The sequence below is a fragment of the Mirounga leonina genome, unplaced genomic scaffold (assembly GCF_011800145.1).
Source record: "Mirounga leonina isolate KUSES-001 unplaced genomic scaffold, KU_Mleo_1.0 Mir_115, whole genome shotgun sequence".
Taxonomy (NCBI): Eukaryota; Metazoa; Chordata; class Mammalia; order Carnivora; family Phocidae; genus Mirounga; species Mirounga leonina.
Genome location: NW_023270268.1, coordinates 24,924,990 through 24,948,312, shown reverse-complemented (window position 1 = coordinate 24,948,312; position 23,323 = coordinate 24,924,990). Strand labels below are relative to the sequence as shown.

General features: G+C 40.4%; 1 protein-coding gene across 8 annotated transcripts in view; it reads right to left on the bottom strand.

The window, feature by feature from the left end:
• The window catches only part of TBC1D5 (TBC1 domain family member 5), a 587,710-nt gene that overhangs the window by 53,763 nt on the left and 510,624 nt on the right, over positions 1-23,323 (bottom strand). For 7 of the 8 annotated variants that reach the window (XM_034994045.1, XM_034994022.1, XM_034994059.1 and 4 more), the window contains 2 exons: positions 16,055-16,344; positions 3,849-4,012 (listed from right to left, as the gene is read on the bottom strand). In XM_034994045.1, the coding sequence (XP_034849936.1) occupies positions 3,849-4,012; positions 16,055-16,344 (454 nt within the window). Of the gene's footprint in view, positions 1-3,848; positions 4,013-11,869; positions 11,936-16,054; positions 16,345-23,323 lie in introns of all 8 variants that reach the window. The other variant, XM_034994072.1, reaches the window with a different exon arrangement.

Sequence of the window (23,323 nt, the reverse complement as noted above, 5' to 3'; positions counted from 1 at the left end):
TTTTTTTTCATCTCAATATCTCTAGCTTATATTGCTACCTCTTTACTTTTTCTAGAGACTATTACACACTTATTTTTCACTATGGAAGATAAAGATTTAGGTCTAGTGACCACTACCACCTGCTCACTCCCCTCCCCATGCAAACACACAGTTCCCACACCCAATATTCTCCACAGAATTTTATCATGATTTTTAAAAAAATATCTTATTTATTCATTTATTTGAGAGAGAGAGAATCTGAAGCAGACTCTGTGCTGAGTGCAGAGCCTGATAAGGGGCTCAATCCTACAACCAAGAGATCATGACCTGAGCCGAAACCAAGAGTCGGATGCTCAGTTGCCTGAGCTGCCCAGGTGCCCCTCCCCCCATGATTTTGATTAGATTAATAGTCAATAGGCTTTCAGTATAATGTCTATGTAAATTCTAGTCATGGCTCAGTTACAAGGCTTATCATAACCTTTCTTCCTCTGTTCTTCTTTGGAGTTACAAATTGTCCTGTGTTTCAGTGGCTTAGTTTCTATAAAGTTATCATTAATTCAAACCCAAACTCACCCTTAGTTTAAACCTCTTAACTTGTTCAAATATATTACTTGTTCCCCAAATAGCATCTTTTTGGAGAAAACTTTCTAGAACCTTCTGACTTGCTCCCACCTGGGCTGGCTACTGCTCTCTGGACCTGCTAAATAGCTGTGCTCTATTTAGTTTTGGAAGCTCCCCATATTATCATTCTGAGGAATCTTTTTTTTTTTTTTTAAGATTTTATTTATTTATTCATGAGAGACAGAGAGACAGAGAGAGAGAGGCAGAGGGAGAAACAGGCTCCCAAGGAGCAGGGAGCCCAATGCAGGACTCGATCCCAGGATGCTGGGATCATGACCTGAGCCGAAGGCAGACGCTTAACCATCTGAGCCACCCAGGCACCTTCATTCTGAGGAATCTTTTTGTCTTGCTCTGGATACTCCACTTTCCTTGTTCTCAGGTATTGCCCATCCTTAGTGTATGTCCTTATTTTTGTAGATCACATCCTCCAGTGGATTCTGAGAATGGGTACATGGGAATAAGGTTTTTGAATCTTGACTACCTGAAAGTGGCTTAATTCTAACCTCACAATTAGTTTGGTGAGGTATTGAATCAAGGCCAGAAGTAATTTTCTCTTAGAACTTTAAAGGTGTTCCTCCATTGCCTTGCTTCTTGTGTTCCTATGAGCAATTTGTAGCTATTTTTTTTTTTTAAAGATTTTATTTATTTATTTGAGAGAGAGAGTGAGAGAGAGAAAGAGCACAAGAGGGGGGAGCGGGAGAGTGAGAAGCAGACTCCCTGCTGAGCAGGTAGCCTGATGCGGGACTCGATCCTGGGACTCCAGGATCATGACCTGAGCCGAAGGCAGTCGCTTAACCAACTGAGCCACCCAGGCGCCCTGTAGCTATTTTAATTCCTGATCCTTTGATGGAAATCCTTCTTTTCCCTCAACTCTATAAATTTGGAGGATATCTCTTTGTTCTCAGAGTTCTGACCTTTTATAGTGATGTATCTGGGTGTGGGTTTATTTTTACTTGTGTGGGACTTTCTAGGATTTTTTCAATCTGAAAACTCAGGTCTTTCATAAGTGGAATGTTTAATTAATTATATTTTTTATTATCTCCTTCCTTTCATTTTCTCCTCTCTCTGTCTGGAACTTCTATTTTTCAGGTTTTGAACCTCTTAGGTTGGTTCTCTAATTTTCTTCTATTTTTCTCCCTTACTTTCTATTTCTGTCTTGTATTTTGTTTTCTTGGGAGAGTTCCTCAATTTTATCAATTCCAGCTCTTCTACTAAGCTTTACATTTTAGACATCATATTTTGATATCTAATAGCTTTTGTCCTTACTCTCTGAATGCTTTCTTTCTTTTTTTTTTCTTTCTCTCTCTTTTTTCTGAAGCGTTCTTCCCCTACATAAACTGTTTTCTCCCAGTTACTTTCTTCTATTTGCTTTTGCCGGTCTTTAACTAACAGATGCTCTCTTCAAGTATCTGGTGAACCCTGGCTGTCATGTAAAGTAGTCTGAACTAAAAGCTAAGAGAAACTTCTGTGTGTGGATAGAGCTGTGAAGGGTGGGTCCACTCTAAAGTGAACTGGCTGTTTCCCTGGACAACACCTAAGGTCAGTATATTTGTGTGTTTTTAAAAATTTGTAACTTTTATCTAGAGAAAACTCTTTTCATCTCCTGCCTGAAGGGACAGACATCCTGGTATTCTGGGAAGCAAGTGGGGTGAGGCCTGGGGATCTCAGATTCAGCATTTAAATATATTCATCATTCCTCTTCTGGTAGGGGGTACTCAAATGTGCCTGACCTCTCTCAGTCCGGAGACATTCTGTTTTACACTTTTCAGAGGAGTAAACCTCCAGTCTTCTGCCAGAGTGGGAAAGGGAATCTACTTGCTTCTTTTTTCTTTTGTTTTAATTCCAGTACAGTTAACATACAGTGTTATATTAGTTTCAAGTGTAATATAGTGATTCAGCAGTTCCATACATCACCTGGTGCTCATCACAAGTGCCCTCCTTCATCCCCATCACCTGTTTCACCCATTCCTCTAATTGCTTCTTGAAAAGCAAGTTCCAACTTCACTCCATTTACAGCTCCTGAGCTTCGAGAGGAGTTTACAATCTAAGTCAAGTTGCTTCTTGGTTTTTACCTACTGCTGACTTAACATTTAGTTTTCTTAGGCTGCTAAGTCAGTTACCACTTAACATCTGTTTTACAAGGAACAAAATCTTGTTACTATCTTTTCTCCTGTTTCCTTATTCCTTGAGGGTTTACCTTTAACAACCCTGACTGTCCTTGGAGTGGAGGCTAGGAGGGAGCAGAGCTAACTGCTTGCATTAAAGCTGCCATCCTTAAATGAGAGTTCCATTCTATTCTTCTACAAATCAGAGAATCATAGTTGTCACATGTGAAAGGGACTCCAAGAGACTATGTGGTGAACTCTTCCTTCGGAGGGCAAAGTGTGTTGTTTCATTTGTAGATGACATAGTTGAAGTACCAGGAATCTGAGTATCTTGCCCAAGGTCCTACCCCGTCATACAAGTAGATATCACGCTGTTATCTATTCTATGTACCATAAATAATTGTCCCTCAAAGGTTTGAAAGTTTTGTTGTTGTTTTCTAATTTAGAACTAGTTTAGTAATAGCTAGATCCTTTTCTGTAATACCTTATATGGGCATCTTCCAGTGGGCAGATGGATTCTTTATATTAGAATACTAGGTGTTGAATTACCCATAAGATGTGGCTAAATGTTTTATTTTTTGTGAAGTTGGCATAAAAACAATTTCAGACACAACCAGATTTTTAAAGTGGTTGATATGCTTTAGATATGTCCTTCTGAGCAATGTATACAAAGGATCTTATAGAGTAGCTATCAACATACCATCATGTAAATGTAATTTGTATAACTTTTTAAAACAAGTGGTAAAATAATTACTTTTCAAGAAATAACTTAAAACTGAAAAAACACTGTGGTTTGTTTTATAAGTGTCTTAATCTATTATTTGGTATAATGCTACTTGTTACATTTTAGAAAAAAACGCAGGCTTTGACAAAAAAGCATTTGCAGAGGAAGAAAGGACGGAGATTTGGGATTCTATTTACTTTAAACTGATGCTGCTTTTTTTTCTCCCAGTGCGATGCAGACTGTGGCCTTAAAATATTACTACGTTAAATAATAAAAGTAAAAAATTTTGATGAAATTATTTGTTTTAGTTTGTAGACATGTTAAGAGCTTTATAAAACTCAGTACTGAAGGCCTTTTAACAAATGCAGTACTCTAGAGAAAGATGAAGGATAAAAGGAAAAGTGTCCTTAAATACTTACAGATTCTTTTCTGCCCATAGTTTTGCTGTGTGAGCGGGAACGGGAGATGTTGCTAAAAAAGGAATCCTTTTTAGTAGCAGATGAAGGTGGGGAGCCAGTGAATTCTCTTCCTCCAGGCAAACTTTCAGTGCTTGGGGATGAACTGATGGTTTTGGAACTTTGTCCTGTAGGAAAAATTAAGAGGCAATAATGAAACACTAGACTTCTTCACTAAGCTACTTTATTCACGGTCTTTAATAAAGGATCGATTATTATACTTCTTTGCTCACACTGTCAACCTAAGGACACTGTGGGTTATTAAAATGCACACACTTTTATGTATCAGGACAGATGCCAGGTTTTTAAGACACTGAAGTGACGCTATCCTTTTCCACATGTAATTTATGCTACAATAGTCTGAGTGTTGCACACATATAAAAAAACTCAAAGTTCTACATTTTAGAAATCACAGGTTAGATAACCAGATTTTCCCTCACTAAAGGAATCATCCTTAGCGACAGAAGCCAGAAATTATTATACCATACAGTATTAACATTAAAAAATCTAAATCCTTTAGCAGTTTTTTGAAAGAGCGTCTTTCCTTTTCACTAACTGTGGAACAGATATATGGCTCCCCCCAGCTATGGGAGAAGCATCTGAAAAATGGGACAAGGTGCTGGCTCATAGGGCCTCTCTCTAGACCGGGTCTTACATCAGAGTGGGTGCATCTGTGACCCCCACCATCTGTTATTCTGCTTAGCAAATGACCTTTTCAGAGAGAACACTAAGGTCAGCTCCCATTAGAATGTACCTCTGAATTATCAAGTCCCACATTAGTGGTAGTATTGATAAGGTACTGATTGGCCTATATCTCACAGAAAACCCCTGCACCAAATACATTTTTTTCCCTCAATTACAGAACTAGCTTACTAACATTTTTGTTCTCTTTGGGAACACAAACATTTAGACCTTAAGAAAATGGGAGTCACCAGAACACGTCCCCAAAGGGGATGATGGAGTCTTTCACCTGGAGATCTGAGGGAAAAGCCTGGGCATGCCTTGAGACAGAAGAAAGGGCTCTCAGACTTCCCTGCCCTTCCATGCCTTGTACACATAGAAGGGGACAACACTGGTATGGCACACTGGGCAAATGGACGAGACACTGCATGAGCTAGGCCTCCCCCGGACGGCTCCCAAGGAGAGCAGTCAGTATTCTCACTCAACAAGCTTGGAGCCCCGAAGCTCTCCAGCGGTTCTGAACTTCTCTTTAAACCTTTTAAGGTTTTTGTTTTTTGTTTTTTTTTAAAGATTTTATTTATTTATCTGAGACAGAGAGAATGAGAGAGACAGAGAGCACATGAGAGGGGGGAGGGTCAGAGGGAGAAGCAGGCTCCCTGCGGAGCAGGGAGCCCGATGCGGGACTCGATCCCAGGACTCCAGGATCATGACCTGAGCCGAAGGCAGTCGCTTAACCAACTGAGCCACCCAGGCGCCCTTAAAGTTTTTAACTGATAGGAACAACATTAATCATTTCTTTTGTTGCATTAAACCTGAAAGCCTATTCTCAGAGGGGCACTCTTCAATATATTGCTGTGGTGCCCTGCCCAAGTCCCCCCTTCAGGACTAAGCCATTTATTCTCCCAGCCACCGGGCGTGCTGGCTGATGATGGTTCTTAGGAATTCCTCTCTGGAAACAGCCCTCAGCTGAAGACAGCTGCTCTGTCTACGATCCTGTCCTTCCCCAGGGATTACCTCCAATCTAGTGCCTGGATGGGGGCAGAGGATAAAGGCTGGCCTTGCCTCAAGGCGGATGACGCCGAAGGGCCAGCCCAGCCCCAGAAGTTCCAGCAGCAACTGCAAAGCAGCTCAACTTCTCCCTCCGCTCACGCGGCTCCTTTCACTCCCCAGATGCTCACCTTGTTGGCACGCACCGCCCCCCCAACAGCTTCCTACCCAGAAATCTTTGTCTCACAGTTTATTTCTCAGAAATCCTGACTCATGACAATTATTTAGAATTATTTTCGATTGTAGGCATTTTTAAATATACTAAGTAAAGACCAAATTCTTAGGCCACCTCAGGCATGCACATATTCTTTCACTCATAACCAAACACCAGGGAACAAGGCCCATGCAGATGGAGCTTATGGAATCCCCACAGATACGCTGTCCAGCACTAAGGATGAGGGATGACCACAACAGGAGCTCCTAAAAAGCTCCTAAAAATAGCAGTACAAGGGAAACACAGACTGGCATGCACACTGACTAACCTGCAATCTCAGGGGATAAAAGCGAACACCGAAGTGTAAATGACAGTACCCTGGAAGCACAAAAGGAGCATCTGATCCCGTCTCAGGCAATGGGTACGCGCCCCATCCTAGAGCCTGAAGAGCAGGCGGTGCTGGGGGTGGTGGTGGTGGCGGCGGCGGCGGCTCAGGAAGGGTCATTCTCGGCAGAGAACACAGTACTTATCAAGGCAACCGGTAAATACTACTGGGAGCATCTAGCTCCAGCAGAGCCTCACCTCACTAAATCCCTTGGAGCTTCCTGCCATCCATATGTAATTGAAAATGACACCAATACTAGCGTCCCAGAGTGCTTCTCTTGCATGTAATGATTATTTCACTGGGAGAGAATCAAACTCTTTCTAGGAGTTGCTGGTACCCTAAATGTGAGTTTATTTTCCCTCTTGGTCACCCAGCCCTAGGGGGAGGGAGGAAAAAGGGAAGGTGAGGATCTAAATAGGGCCAGTTAGATCAAGAGAAGCCCTTTGTTCTCATGCTAAGGGGTCTGGCCCTTATCCTGTCAGTAGATGATGGGAGTTACTACAGATTTTAAGGAGGAAAGTAGCAGGAGGACTACAGGAGCTTGGTTGAGTAAGGCATCCCTGTACCTGCCCACACAAGAGATTATAAGGGCTTAAGCTAAGGCTGTTTCCGAGGCAGAATTCCTCAAACCAGTACTTGCGGGGTCTGATACACCTAGGCTTGAGTCTAAGCCCAGTGGATATCTAGTTGTGGGGCCTTGAACAATTCCCTGACCCTCCCTAAGCCATGGTTCTCATCTATAGGTGAGACCTCTTCCTCATACATGCTTTGTACCCCAAGTGGGTAACGTGCATAAAAGGCTCAGTGTGGCTGAGCGTATCAGAGAGTATGCTAAGTAGTCAGTAGATAGGAACCATCACTAGCACAGCGGTGACTCCCAGATCTAGAGCAGGGAGTTTAATATGCGGTACCGTGGGTTGCAGACTTGCTAGTCCTCTCTCCTGTTAGGACTAGTCTTACATTGGCTGCACCTCTCTTTAGTGACTTTAGTGAACCAGCTCTGAGCACAGGACGACCACATAGGCCATACAGGAGACTGCCTAGTGGGGTGGCTGGCATCCGGGACCTGCTCTGCTGTTCTGCTTGTGAAGATGCACGCCCTGCCGTGAGCTGCATCTGCACAGAAGGGGTAGCTTTTTCTAGTGCACAAAGGTGCTACTTGGACTAAGTATGGATGTGTCTAGGTATATTAAATCTTTCCTTCATTAAATCTTTTCCTCTCTGAAACATCCAATGAAAGTTTTGTGTCCCATGTGTTACATGTCAGTGGAGGTTTTTGTCAAGAGCCCAAGCTGACTGAATGAGCTTCACAGGCCTCATGAAGAGCCCCCACTACAGAACGGCTAGGAGGGAGGAAAGGGGGAAAGGGAGAAAATATTTATTGAGCGCCATCATATTCTTGTGGTTTTTCTCTCACTAAACTCAAGGGGAAATAAGAACAGGGACTGGGGGGTATTCCTACGTGGACAGGCAGAACCCCTGTAAACTTGAAACCAGCCAGAGGAGCTGGACACGGGACAACCAAAGGCAAAATGTTAAGAAGGCTAGGAAGCCTGGGGATCGTTGGTGGGGAGGCATAGCTCGGAAGAGCAAAAAGGGAAAGGCCTGGGAAGCCCAGTGCTGTGGCCACAGAAAGGGGATCACCTTGACTTTACTCAATGACCTAGGAGAAAATGAGATACATTTTGCCGCCTCACAGGCTTGAATGGCAGACAGACAGCAAGAAGATTGATGTTTACACATTAAAAACATACATCCTGGTGTCACAGGACAGTGAACGGAATCCTGAAGCCCCTGGAATAGACCAGCTCCAGTCTGACCACAGTCTAGTCTAAGCACTGTTGGAGGTGCCCACATGCAAACATGTGGTTATAGGATATCAGAAGTAATGATTAAACAAAGGAAAGACAGAGGTGTTGAGCTGGCTCTTTCATAATTTGATTCTGAAAACCAGAGCGATTTGAACAGAACACATAATAGTGCCAGCATCATCTCTACCATCCGAGCAGGTAGCACTCTTGAGTCCTTACTGTGGGGCAGGCGCTGGGGTAACTTCCAACGACCCACCCTGAAGCAGCTGTTCTTTTTTTGTCTTCCCAGATAAGAGGGTATGTAACCTCCCTAAGTCATCCGGCCAGGCAGTGATGGAGGCAGAATTTAAACCCAGACCCAACTCTGGAGCCCATGCTGGGCAAAGCTGCACCCCCCTCCGCCCCTAATAAGGGCTGCGCCAGGTGGGCTGTTGTACATGTGACCTCGAGTTAAAGAAAAACGGAATGAGGTCTTTTGAAAGTAAAGGGCAAATTCTGCCCTTATTCTCGTTGTTTATTCAATGTCTTCTGGAAGTAAGTGTTCCACAATGCATTTTCTAGCTAACTGATGCTTCTCCAAATTTGTTTTACATATCATATGTTTCTCCGACTCCTTAAAGTGATTACCCAGAACATAATGGAACTGTTTGTCTTGCTTCACGACTATCATTTCTTATCAAGAAGCAGAGTGGCTAACATGGGGTCAATCACGAGGATAGCTTTTGGTTCCTCAGTCTCTCTTCTCTTCTCAATCCTGTGAGTAGGAGCTCTTTGTGTGATCATCACTATGTTCTACTCTAGTTAATGTGACCTCTCTTTTCGTTGTTCTACCAATTTGTTGCTTGTCATCTGCACCGGGGCATTTCTGGTAGTGCTTTGTTCTTGAAGGGCCAGAGGAGAGTCAACTCTGGACATGGGGGCTGTTACCGCGCTCATGTGACTTACACGTTATTTCTCCATTTAAAATCTATTTTTTTTTCCTAGAAGGAATTACCAAAAACTTAACAATGGTTACCTTTAGGGAAATGGGATGGCAGAAACAAGTGGGAGGAATAAACAGAGGGATTTTTTTCTATGTAATGGCTTTAATTAATTGGGATGGCCTAAGGTTTAGTTTTGTTTTAGTTTTACCTTAAGAATGTCATCAGTGGGGACGCCTGGGTGGCTCAGTCAGTTAAGCCTCCGACTCTTGATTTCAGCCCAGGTCATGATCCCAGGTTGTGAGATCGAGCCCTGAGGTGGGCTCCATGCTGGGCATGGAGCCTGCTTAAGATTCTCTCTCTCCCTCTCTGCCCCTCCCCACCCTTAGGAAAAAAAAATGTCAATGATGGTTATCTGGGCAGGGAGATTTTTGATCTTTTCCTTCCTTTTTTATTTTTAAAAACAACCTGACAAATGTTATACAATGATATCTATGTGTGCATGTATGTATGTATATTCATATCTGCAACATAAATATGTACACACAAGTATAAATATTAAAAATGCTTATGGCAATAACTTAAGAAATCTAAATTTCTTTCCTAATGGTCCATTAGGTGATGATCCTTGTATACTTCTGTTGTTGGAAATTCTAAATTCTCTTTGGAAGTAATGTCTGTGTGTGTGTGTGTGTGTGTGTGTGTGTGTGTACCCATATTTTAAAGCTTTGTGGTTCCTAAATATCTCTTGAAAAAAGTTTCTGGGGTAGGTGGGCAATTTCCAAAAGTAATTTTCAGGAAACCCTTTGAGTTAAGTCTTCACAAACAAATTCTCCCATGGCACATATTTTATGACTATAACCTGCACTGAGAGATGTAAAATGGAACTTTCCAATAATTTTGCAAACACTATTTTTATTGACTTAAATTATGGGAATTCATTATATAGTCAGTGCGTTTCTTCAAAAAAAAAAAAGCCCATACAATTGTGGTTTAAAGGCAAAGACACAAATATAAAATCTCATGAAAACATATAATCAAAGAATCACTGAAAGAACTGAGTTACTTCATTTCTTGAAATATACTCCATTACTTTGAAAAAGGATACCTGGGAAAGTCTAAATGATAGTTTTATTTCCCTTACAAGTGTATCTACTCTTAAAATATTATATAGGAGAGTATAAAGGGTGTGGCGCCTCTGATGAAATTCTCCAACTACTAATATTACCGATCCTATTAAGCCTAGATTATTAGAAAGTTTTTTGTTGCCACCACTAACTATTTTGGTTGACTTCTACTTCCCCTTGCTTTTTGACACTCTGCAGGAAGTGTGTTGAGGAAAACACAAAGTGACTTCTCCAAATCAGGGTTGGCATTGTCTCATTTTCTTACCATCGTTGTCACAATCATCATCACAGATGGAAAGCTTTTTATTAGGGCTTCATGTCTCATAAAGCAGCTGGAGCCTCCCCTATCAGGCTGATACAATCTCTGTCAGAGCACAGCAGGCAGGAGGAATTCTGAACTGGGCAGCCAGAAAAAGAGCTGGTTCCTGACTGTGTATGCTTGCCTGGGTCATCTAACGCACGGGCTGGTACCCAAGCAACCCGGTAAAGCCGTAGGGAAAGCCAAGAGACCAGTGAGAATAGAGCTTGGCACATAGTAAGCACTGAACAAATACTTGGTGAATAAAGGAGTAAGATGATTCTACCTATATAACACAAGCGATCTGAACAAAATGATATAACCCCCCTCTTTAGGATGCTATTAAAAAAGCAAACTGTTCCCGTGGCTCTGGTCTGTAGGAAAAAATGAACGGAGCAATAGCATAGAAGCAGAAGTCAGAATAAGCCAGACAACCTTTAACTTTCTCTTTCCATAGGTATAAACTGAGATTCCACAGCCAAAGATCTACTTTGCAGTAAACTAAGTTTAAAGAGTTAGCAAACTAACTTTGGGATACCAAAATACTTGTTAAAAAGTTGCCTGGTTTGGTGTGGCGGGGCGGGGCTCAGATTTTTTTTAACATTTTTTTTTTATTTGCTTGAGCAGGGGGAGGGGCAGAGGGAGAGGGAGAAGCAGGCTTCCCGCTGAGCAGGGAGCCTGGTGTGGAACTGGATCCCAGGACCCTGGGATCATGACCTGAGCCACCCAGGTGTCCCTGAATGGGAGATTCTTAAAGTCAGTCTAGGCTTCCACTTAATACAGAAATTTTCTTCATAGCATATTTTATCTAAAAGATTATATAATAAAAGATTAATGCAACAACTTCAATATTTACACATCTAAATATCCCAAAGGAGGTGCTAACTGTAAATTACTATTATTTTGTATTCCTGAAAAAAACCTTTTTCTAGATTTTAAACAAGAGGGTATTTAAATGTGATCTTTTTATTTTAAATCATTGCCAGTTACTAGTCAGAGATGTGTCACACTGGACTTTGATTCTATTAATAAGATTCATAATACAAAGCCTGTACTTTCTTTTTATAAAATACAAAGCCTGTACTTAAACAATTATTTCAAAGTCAAGTTATAATTCTTTCAGGTAAAATATAGTAAGTATTTCTGGTTAATACATATAATAATATGCATCCAAACAGCATATAAGTCATTTACTCTCAAAACTGATTTGTTAAATACTGGCACAAAGCACCTATGCAACAAAAAGAACACCTCAGTGTTCCTTCCAAATGAAACGTAGTGTTAAAATAACCACAAAATATAGAGTGACCATATTTTGCAAGAAAAGAGGCTGGTGCAAACTTCATAGAAAACCCACATCACAGCCAGATTTGGCATCACTAAGGTATGACATGAGAGGGGACTTTTGTTCTGAACAACAGTGCCACTCCGTGGCTGAACAATGGTAGTGAACTGATCAACAGTATGAATGGAGGGTGGGCAAAAAGAAAAATGGAATTTTGGAGTAGGCAATGATAATACTGCAGGCAAAGAGATATACTACGTTGCCATGGTAACTGTACCTTGGAGGTCAGTTAGAGTCTGGACAGGAACAGAAACCTGAGCATCGCTTCCTGTAACTACATCGCCTGGATTTCATAAGAAAAAATAATTAGATTTCATAAAAAGGAAAAAAAAATCAACTTTACTTTTTTTCATACTTAATCATTTTATCAATCTAATTACTAAAAGTACAGTAAAACAAAATACAATCTCAGAAAAATTAATATAAAATATTAAAGGCAATAATTTTTAAAAAGTGTTCCCTAAAAAGCTTCTGTGCATGTTTTCCTTCAAGAAAAAAAAACAAAACAACAAATTGCCCCTAGTCTAAAGCAGAGGAAAACTTGAGCAATCAAAAGATTTTGCTGAGATTTCATTACGCTAGAAACAGTAGTGTAGTATAATATTTTCTTTCTTTAAAAAAAATTCTTAATCCAAAATAAGTTATATGCATTTATTAAGAAGCAGGCATTCTTTTGAAGCTGATTTCCTCCTGTAACAGAGAGAAATTATTTTTAACTCAATGTGAAAAACCCATTTCTTCAGTGATAAGATAAATACCTAAACAAGCTCTAATTTCATAGTAAGTACTGAAAAGATTTCCTAAGTTACCACATGTACTTACAAATGTTAACATGTAAAAATAAATCTGTGAACTGCACACCCTTTAAACTTGATGTACTTATTATAGGCAAGATTTCATTCACAATTTGGACCTATGGGAAATGCTCAAAATAAGTGTTCGACTTCAAACGAAATGGGGAGAAAAGGAGTGCATTTTAAAAGTACAGGAAAGAAAGGAAAAGGAGCACAACAGGAAATTCTGTGAAGAACTTGAGGTACACTCCCATTGAGAAGGAAGACTTCGGTTCTCTGATTTCCTTCCTGGATGACCAAGTTCAACATTAGGCACAGTCACTGTCAACAGAATCAGACTCTCAGCATCTGAAGGCCTAAGCTATTTTGAAGTTAACGAGCTAAAAACCAAGCCTTCTTAAAAGACACCGTATTTTCCATGTTTGATAATGCAGAATTAACAAACTTCCTTCTCCTGTAGCTTTTATACAACAGTAAAAAATCAGTTTTTGAATGATGTAACATACCCTCAGTGCCTTGACCACTTGCTACAATTGTAACTGTCAGCACAGCCAGCTCATCTGGAAATTACTGGGTTGTAATCATATAGTTCCCATCAATTAATAGTACATACATTTTGATATATGTATATATATCTCCTGTAACTGAAATAAAATCTATAAATAGGTACACACTCCAAACAGCAATAAGCAGCTTTTAGCAGAGTTTATTAGGTCCTGAATTTTCCTAATAGAGTTAACTCTCTGTTCACTGATAAATGGAGTCTCTTTTTTATATATTTGAAGGAGATTTTCAATTCAATTTTCCAAAAATGGAAAAAATTCCATTTTTCTCTGCTGCCTTTGGATCACCTATTAGTGTATATTTAGAGACTGAAAACTCATTTTAATATTAAATACCACCAGAAAATTACGGAGGAACATTTGTGCTCCCTCTTCTTTCTTTCACGACCCCGCTCCCAGCACATACACAAACTAGTTTGCATTTCTGGCAACATATACCTGAATTTTGGGTTTTCCCTACAACTGTTCCCCTACATAAGCACACATCATCGAGAGTTAACTCAACTACGAAGACTATAAGCATTTTCATTTTTAGAAACAACCATTTTTCAAAGCAACTTTCAAACTTTCCAGCAGAGTACACTAAAAGGGCTAATTCGTTCTCTCTCCTCAAAGGCACTAGTAGAAGACTGTTCTGAGACAGGTAGAAGCCATATTCCAACACAAGCCTCCTGACAGGCTGCAGACCGTGCTCACCCATCTCTGGGATCAGGGGACACACGTGCAGATTTGTCACTGCCACACCACGGCAGGATACTTGTGGGAAACACCAGCGTAAAGAACCAATGTCGGAGAAGTACTTTTCCTTGTAGAGTTAACAAATACATCTTGATAGTTGTTTGGAGCTGGGAGGCTCCCCCGGGAGCAGTCCAAACCTCTCACCTCAGGGTGCGGAAGCACGTGGTCAGAAGGCATCAGGACTGTGCTTACGGTTCACTTCATGGGTGAGTCACGAGAGAAGAGCAGCGACCTATACTGGCATCTACTGGCATCAACTGCTCTCTCTGCCTTTTACTCTGTCTCCTTCAAACCTTTATGCAGGGAGGGGCAGTAGCTGGAATATTTATCTTTAAGATGAAGGTAGACAAGCTTTTCATGATTGACATGAGAAGAACGAACCAGAAATAAAAAGAAGAGTTGCCAAACAAGGAGACTTTCTCTCAGCACAGGGATCAGTTACAAAATGCCCTAGTGATACTCATGTTCCAAATACTTTGCTTAAGTGCTCTGCTGTCTCCTTATAACTGGGGACTTCGTTTTCATCAATTGTTCCATCCTCATGCACTTCCTTTCTCACTTACTGTGGTATTAATACTTGACATTTCCTTAGAGATACAACTTTATACTTCTACAGTCATTTGGCTTGCTTCCTCAGAAAATTTAAGCTACAGCATTAAGAGATTCTCTGACTCATTTGCCTGCCATCAGTTAGAATTACTACTGACTATGGCTTGTTATCAAAGCAATACTGAAATCATATTTGGTTAGAACAATAAAACAGTACAATTAAGAAATATATAAAATAACATTCATTTCCATTCTGAAAGTGGGCATGTCTCCTGGCATTAAAATACATTTACAATGTGTTAATGATCTGAAGTCCTCTTTTCTTTAAATCATGTGTGATAACTCTACATTAAAAAGAATGTAGTTTTAAACAAGATAATCTTATGTAAGGCAAACTGAACATTCTAATAGAAACTTATATACTAACTATATAAAGTCTAATACTTCATATAGGCAATGATAGATAACACCATGTAACGGGAGAATAAACATATACTCATTATGGAATAGTACTCATTATTTTGTGCCATTGGGGAATAAAGTCCATTTAATTTTTTTTTACCAGTTGAAATGCCAATAATTTAAAATTTTAAATAATTTTGGATGCAATCTTCTGACACAGAGTATATGGAACATGGTTTAAGGTCTTCATACTGATCCAAAAGCACCATGGTTAGTCTCAACACCAGTTACTGAACATGGCTACAACAAGGGATCCCTTTAAGACGTGAAGGAGGCCTGGGTCAGGATATTTGTCCTGACACTAAATGGCCAGACTCTGTACTTTGTGAGGTCTTAGGATTGAATTCTGTCAGTTTTCTGCCATCATGTTACTATTTCCTGCTTCTATAGTATAGAAAGCAGAGTCCCACCACTAAAAATAAGTGCAGCTGTTTCTAATCTGCTATGAATAGAGGTACATAGCTTATGTACCTCTTAATACATAGCTCTCTGTAAATTGTGGAAAAGAAGAGCATAAAGGTTCTGGGTAAGAACCTGAAGGGCTGTCTTTTGAGTAAAATTCACGCGGGGGATGAAGCATCGCAAAGGCCGTGACACAGAAAATGCGCTTGCGTGAGGCCGGGCAGCGAGGACGCCCCTCCCCGCAGCGCCCCCGCTCATCGGACCACAGCCCGGGATGATGTGTGGTCTCCCACGTTTCCTCTGCTCCGACATTCTACGGCCCTAAATCTTAGTGTGTGGACTCATTCACTTCGGCTGCTTGCGGATCCGTTGAGCTTTGCCCCCCCCCCCCGCCCCCGAAGGGTCTAGGTGATCCTCCTCGGCGTAAAGCAGCTGGATGAGCGGCTGCAAGCCCGGGGGCACGCTTCCGCCAACACCAAGTTGGGGGCAGCTACTGACTAGGAAAGCCCATGCTGCTGCAACTTCCCAGTTCTGGCTCTTCTGGCCAGAGGCACCATGACACAACGGGAGCAGGATCACAGTCAACTGCTTGCAAGTTCTGTGTTGCGACAGTCTGGGCCATACTCTGTGGGCATCCGCGGGACTCAAACGCACGTATGCTAGGACATACATGTTAACGAAGTACCTTAGCAAATCACCTGCTAACACGTTCCTATTAAGAACACTAGAGTATCTGATATTCCAACTTAAAAAGGATGTAATACAACAGAGCTTTTACGATTCAGTTTTGCATTAATCTCTATTTCTAGGAGGCTGGTTCCTCACAGGCAGGTGAGGAAATCCCAGGCTACACTGCAGGTGTTTTCTTCACATTTGTTGCTATTTTTTCCTCACCTTTGTTCAACTGCACGGGCATGCTCTCTGATTTCATCAGTCTTTGCTGCTGCTGCTGCAAATGATGCCTGGGGACCTCTGCTAAGGTCCTGGCGGGAACCACAGCGGGAACCACGGCGGGAACCACGGCAGGAACCCCAGCAGGGGACGAGCTGCCACTACCGCCTGCTGGTACAGGGCCGCCCGCACTGCCTGGGGCGGTCATTGCTGGAGAAATCAGCTTTCTTCCAAAATTAATCAGGCTATTAGAGACCTTATTTATATTCAGGGGAGCACCTTTGGCATTGGTTCTGTAAAAAAAAAAAAAAAAAAAAATTAGGTGGAGAAACATCACTTAAGTTAGAGGACAACCCTATTTCACATATTCCATTGCTATAAAATCGTATCTTACCTGCTTCGAAAAAGGCCATTTACCAGATCAGCTATACCAAGTGCGAAGTAAGAACTTAAAAGTGATCACAGAATAATAAAACAAGATTCTTCAAGAGGTAGCGTATGGAAAAAGGTCTTTTTACTTTTCATTCATTCACTCATTCATTCATTGAACAAATGGGACCTATGTTGTGCTAACACTGTGCTAGGTTCTGGGGATGCAACTGTCCAGGACACAGTTCCCCTCTTGGAATTTCCAGTCTAGGGAAAATATATATATATATATAGGGAAGGGAAGAAATATATAATCACATTAATAAAGCAAGGTTAAAACCTGTGATGAGGACTCTAAAGGAGAGGTACAGGGCTGGGCAAGCCTTGGGGTACTCACAGAAGGTGGCACCTATGAAACAAAGTGGACAGTAGACTTCCCCCAAGCCCTGGCGTATGCGTATTAGGCCACATTTAATGTGATTTTGAAAAATAAATGTGTCTGAGAGTCACAAAATAAATTCAATAAGAGTTGTATAGAATTGCCTACTACCTGAGAATTGCAATCCACCTTTATCACCCTGACCAGCCCTGGCTGTCCAAATCCTCCTTCCCCACTGCCCTGCTTTACTGTTTTTTTTTTTTTTTTTTCTTATTTATTTGAGAGAAAGAGAGAGCACAAGTGGGGGGAGGGAAGGAAGCGGGGGCGGGGTGGAGAAGCAGAATCCCCGCTGAGCAGAGAGCCTAATGCAGGGCTCCATCCTAGGACCCCGGGATCATGACCTGAGCCAAAGGCAGACACTTAACTGACTGAGCCACCCAGGTGCCGCCATTTTACTTTTCTTGGTGGCACTTTGTTTCATCTGACATACTATCTATTTTACTCGAATGGTTATTACCTGTCCATCTCTTCCAATCCCCTTTCTAATGAAAGTTTCATGAAGACAAGGATTTTTGTCTCTCTGCTATATTGCCATTGCCTAGCATATAACAGGAGTTTTATAAATATTTGTTAAAAGGCAGCTGCACCTACCTGTAGTCTAAGTCTTTCCACCTGTACAGTGAAGAGTCCCAGCTCCTAGCCATGGCCAGCCTCTCTATTTGGGCTCTGGATCCCATCCTCTGATCTTTTGAGATTGTTGCCCCTGCACTTCCCTCTCTCGAATCATCATTTTCTCCTTCTCTATATGTCATTCCCATTAGCATACAACCATGGTGTGTGTATGTGTCTGTGAGCTTGTGCATGTGCACACACGCACACACCCACTCGAACTTATCCTTGAACCCTCATTCCTTTCTAGTTACCGTCCCTCTTCTCTCCCTCATCACAACGTATTTTTTCAAAAAGCTATCTTACGTGCTACCTCTGCTTCTTCGGTCCTAAGCCCACTAGAGTCTGGTTGTGGCCTCCCTGCCATTGCTTAGAAACCTCTCTCCCCCGTCCCCAGTGATCTGCATGTTGCAGAGCCCACAGCCCACTCTTACTTTATCCTCCCCTCAGCAGCAGCGAACTCCCTAAGCACCCCTCCTCTCACGCACTTCCTCGCTCGGCTGCCATGGTTCGCCAGCATGTGTTACTGTTCTCCGGCAAACAGAGGACACCAAGTAAACATCTGTTAACGGAATGACTACTGAATGACTACCTCCCAGATGAGTCATAATGCTGAAGTATCTTAGGGATATTATCTTGGAGACCAGATATGATTATAAATTATTTTAGTTGTAGGAGGTAGTCTGATTCCATGACAGTATCAAAGTTTGTATTTTTATTGCCCCAATCATTAAAAGAAGCTTATTTTCTCTCATTTTGCTTTTTTTCTTTCAGAAAAGTAGAAAATGAAAATCAAGTTTGAGGGATACATTTACTTGATTGGAGTTAACTTGAATTTTACTATCATTTCCTTCTCTCAGATCTACCTGGCAGCTCTTAGGTAGTAATTCTGCTCCATTTCGTATCCTTGGCATTACTAGATATAGCTCTAAGATAGAACTGATCCATAGTTCTATAATAAAAAGAACACTATGCTTCTTCCTTTCATAAAGTTTTTCTCTAATGGTACTAGCTAATATTATGGGCTAGGTACTGGAGACTTACATTACTTTGGAGATAGGACAAATCAAATTTAAAACCTGGAATTCAGCTTTATAAGAGAAAGATCTATTCATTTACAACTCAATGAAATGTGAAAAAATCATTTTTCAAATGATTCTCCTTGCATCAAGTTTTATCTTTAAAGAACTGAACTATTTAATGCCCTTCCAAAAATTATTGAAAATCACGTTTCCTAATGGAGATAAGGATATATAGTGATTATGCACCACTTACTTCCAGTTTCCAGCTGCTTCCTAATGAAGTACAGCATTCTTAATTTACAGACACTACAGCTTGCAACAGAGAAGGCACTCAATACATGTTTACTGAAAAAAGAATGAATGAAATGAAAAGAACTCATACATTGTGGATTAAGTAAGGCATTTACCTCTGGCACTGTGTTCTACTCAGCAGCCTGCATGCATTCCCATTTCTTGTGCATGGCAGTAGGAAGAAGAGCTATTATGATACTGAAGTTCTATTGCATTTTAGTTTTGCTTGTTTGCAAGTCAAGATTCATAATTCACAGATATGAAGAAGTTATAATGTTGTTACCCTTTTTTATAAACAAAAATGTACTAGTCAAATTCCCACACTGCCAGTTGTAAAATTTATATGTTGATAAAAGTACTAAGAAACTGCTAGAGCATTATCAAGAGAATATGGTTAATGCATCTTCATTACTACTAATAACCACGAGAAACATATAGATCAAGCTCATGCCGAGCAATTTTTCATCTGAATAGCTCTTAAAAGGGGATGAACACTGTTTTCCTTTTTTGAATATTTTTTGTTTTCAACCAACTTCCCCCCTCATCCACTACCCACTGCTTCCAGAAGAGTATTTCTTTTCAAAACAACTACTGAAGGTGACACTACATCTTTTCAGATATAAACAATTGTAAACCATTTACTTCTAGGGAAAGCACGTTATCCACAGTCTGTTTGTTCTGCAGGATGATAATTTTTTGGCCAAAGGTAGCTAACACAGATCTTAAATTTCAGTAGCGGCATTCTTTACAAGAAATCCTAATCAATTTGCAACAATTATTACTGGCAGTGATGTACACTATTAAGTCATGTGTGCTAAATTAATGAAAATTAATGCAGTTGTCAGAGATCTGATGGACATCGAATACTGGGTTGGACTAACAATGGAGTGCAATGTGTCAACAGTGTTGAAATAAATAGTAAGAGAACTCTGGAGTTAACATTAAAGAAATCTAATGAGTAACTAATTTTGTGTAATCAAAGTCTTTCATTATTACTGTCTAAACTATTATTAAATAACAATAAAAATAGTACCATATAGGAGCGATTGTTTTGAAGTTGTTGCCAAGACCTTACTTTTGGCACAACCTCATTTAGCGGGTTAACTCAGCAGCAATGGGGCATTTTTCTGAAGATGCAAGAATCCTCAGAACACCTGTATCAGAACCCAACCTGACTTCACTGTTGGGCCCTTTTGGATCAGTTTCCAAAATTCTAAAAATGGGTGGCTCTTATTGCCTCTTCCTACCCACCTGACCTCTTGCTTTCTAATGCATACTCTACCGAAAGAGCTTCTAGCATCTCCAATGCCTTTTTTTTTTTTAAAGATTTTATTTATTTATTTGACAGAGAGAGACACAGCGAGAGAGGGAACACAAGCAGGGGGAGTGGGAGAGAGAGAGAAGCAGGCTTCCCCCGGAGCAGGGAGCCTGATGCGGGGCTCGATGCCAGGACCCTGGGATCATGACCTGAGCCGAAGGCAGACGCTTAACGACTGAGCCACCCAGGCGCCCCTCCAATGCCTTCTTAATTGCCAAAGTCATGAGCTGTTTTCATTCAACTTCTAAAACTTTTCTAAAGCTTAAAAACAAAAACAAAAAACTTAAAAACATTATCACATGATCACCTCTGTAAAAACTCTCCACAATGGTGGAGATTTTCCTTTCCTCTTATCCAAAGTTTGACACCACCCCAGGCTTTTTCTTTTCTATCTGAGGATTTATTTTTTAGGTCTGATATTAACTGTCTAATATTTGTTTTTTCACTCCTTTTGTGATAAAATTTTGTTACATAATTGTTTATATTTTTGTCAGAGTTTTCAATTTATCTGTATTCATTTTTCTCTATACTCTAATTTATATTTTTCTTGTTATTTCCTTTCCTGTGTTCCGAAAGGTTGAATGCTTGGTTCATTCATTCATTCATCCACTCATTCACTTATTCATTCCACTCTTTCCCAATAAAAGCATTTAAAGCTATACATTTGCCTCTGATTATAGCAATAGCATCAAAATTTTTCCCACACATTTTCTAAATAGTCCATTGGCTCAGTTGTTATTTAGGTACATTTAAAATTTCAGATGGTTGGGTTTGTTTGTGTTTATATAACACCCACTTTGTTTTATTGAATAAAAATAGAAATATCACAAGAGTGGAAGTGAGGGGAATGTTCTAATTTTTCAAAAGGATTGTAGAAACCACCAACTGGAAAACAGACTGGCTTATTCAAAATTTTTTTACTAATTACTTGGAAATGGCTGTAGTTTATTACAAGTAGCCGTATGGTTCACTAAAAACAAGTCATTCTAAACTAAGGCAACTTTATTTCTTATCTGAAGTGTTACAGTCTATTGGATTTATCAAGATATGTCAGTGCCAGTGGGATATAATGAAGGATAAAAATGTGCTCAGTTATAGTTGGAGAGCTGTACCTCCAGTTTACTACTGAATGTTCTAGCACCCACCAAGGACTTCTGGTGATGACATTTGTCTCACACTTGGTTCACAGACCTGCTCTGCTCACCAGTCCTTTTTTTAAGGTCATAATCTTCCTTCCATCAGCAAGCTGCACAGCTGGGGAGAGTTGTGTAGCTGCTCTCTGGACGGAAGTTTCCTTATCTTTAAACAAAGGGGCTGAATTATATATATTTTGGGTTCCTTTTAGATAGAAAATTCTGTAACTTTGTGACTTGAGGAAAGAGAACATTTGCTTACTGAATTTGAGTCACCTAACCTATCAGATAAAAGAATCAAAATTTAAAATACTCTCAACAGGCTAGCACGAGAAATGAATTAAACAGATAAAATTTAACAAAGAGAAATAAAATCTTAAGCACTTAGGTTAAACGTTTTTACAACTGTGCATTACACACAGAATAGAGAGGCATGGATTAACATGAGTTCATATTAAAAAACAAACAGACTCCCAAACATTAGTGTCTTAGTTTGGCCTATAAGGCTAATACGAACCCGCATGAACACTGCTGGAGAAAAGTAAGATTCTTAGCCTGCACTAATACTAAATGGGTGAACTTCTAGTTTCCAGTCTGGCATGTAAGAAGCTTGGAAGTTTCTGCTCTGTCCTAACAACCAGAAAAAGTTGAACACATTGAAAAAAAATCAACAAATTTTTCTTAGATCCATTAGAGAAGTGAGGTCACAGGGCAAACTGCTGTCTCAAAATTAGACAGGCTGACAGGTGACTACAGAGAATCAGGATTTACTAGAGCAGAAACCCACAGAAAGCAGAGCTGGAGTAGGGAAATCTGAAGTGCAACTGACAAATTACTAGGGGCTCAGTGTGAACAAATTGGGACATATTAAAAAGTCCAAGGGGACCCGGTCACACAGGGGGCAGCCCATACTTCTGAGTTTTACCTCTTGGAGCTCTACCAGACTCTCATGGTAAATATGAGAGAAAAATTGTGCGTACAGTGGGTGGAATGGAAAGGAACTGTTTTGAATACACCTGAGCATTCTGTTTTTCATAACAGAGTCTGCCCTCAGGAGAAACTACTTAACCAAAGTCTAAGCTGCTAAGGTTTTACCAGAGCCTAACTGACTTGGGGGAAGGGAAGCACCCAACCCCAAGCCCCTCTAGCCACCCTGTCCCACCTCAGTTGGGGAGCAGGGGTAAGTGGCAGGTGTGAAGTTCACAGTCTGAAGGCACAGGGTCATGAAAAGCCGAGACCTATTCAAAGGACTACAGAATGCTTCCTCTCCTCCCACACCTTATCACCATATCACTGTAAGTCTACTTATAGCAGTTCCTTTTACCCACTACATCATATCCAACTATCAAAAAAAAAAAAAAAATCACAAGACTTACTAAAAAAATAAAAAGACACAGTTTGAAGAGAGAGAGCAAGCATCAGAACCAGACTCAGATGTAGCAGGGATGTTGGAATTATCAGACTGGGAATTTAAAACAACTATGATTAAAATGCTAAGGGCTCTAATAGATAAAGTAGACAGCATTCACGAACAGATGGGAAATGTAAGCAGAGAAAAGAAAGTTCTAAGGAAGAAAAAGAAAAGAAAGCATGGAGATAAAAAGTACTATATAACAGAAATGAAGAATGTCTTTGATAGGTTTATTAGCAGACAATCCACAGCTGAGGAAAGAGACTATACACACTTCTGAGGCTAAGGATGTTTTAACAGAAATTCCCCAAACTGGAAAGCAAACACAAAAATGACAGAAAAATACCAGAACAGAATATCCAAGAACTGTGGGGCGATTATAAAAGGTGTAATATATGCATAATGGGAATACCAGAGGAGAAGAGGGAGAGAAAGAAATACTTGAAACAATAACACCTAAGAATCTCCCCAAATTAGCATCAGACACCAAACCACAGACCCAGAAAGCTCAGAGAACACCATGCAGGGTAAGTGCCAAAAAAAGTATACTTTGTCGTATCATTTTTAAACTACAGAAAATCACAGATAAAGACATAAATCCTGAAAGAAACCAGAAGAAAAAGATCTTACCTATGAAAGAGCAAAGATAATCAACTTCTTAGAAACCATGCATGCAAGAA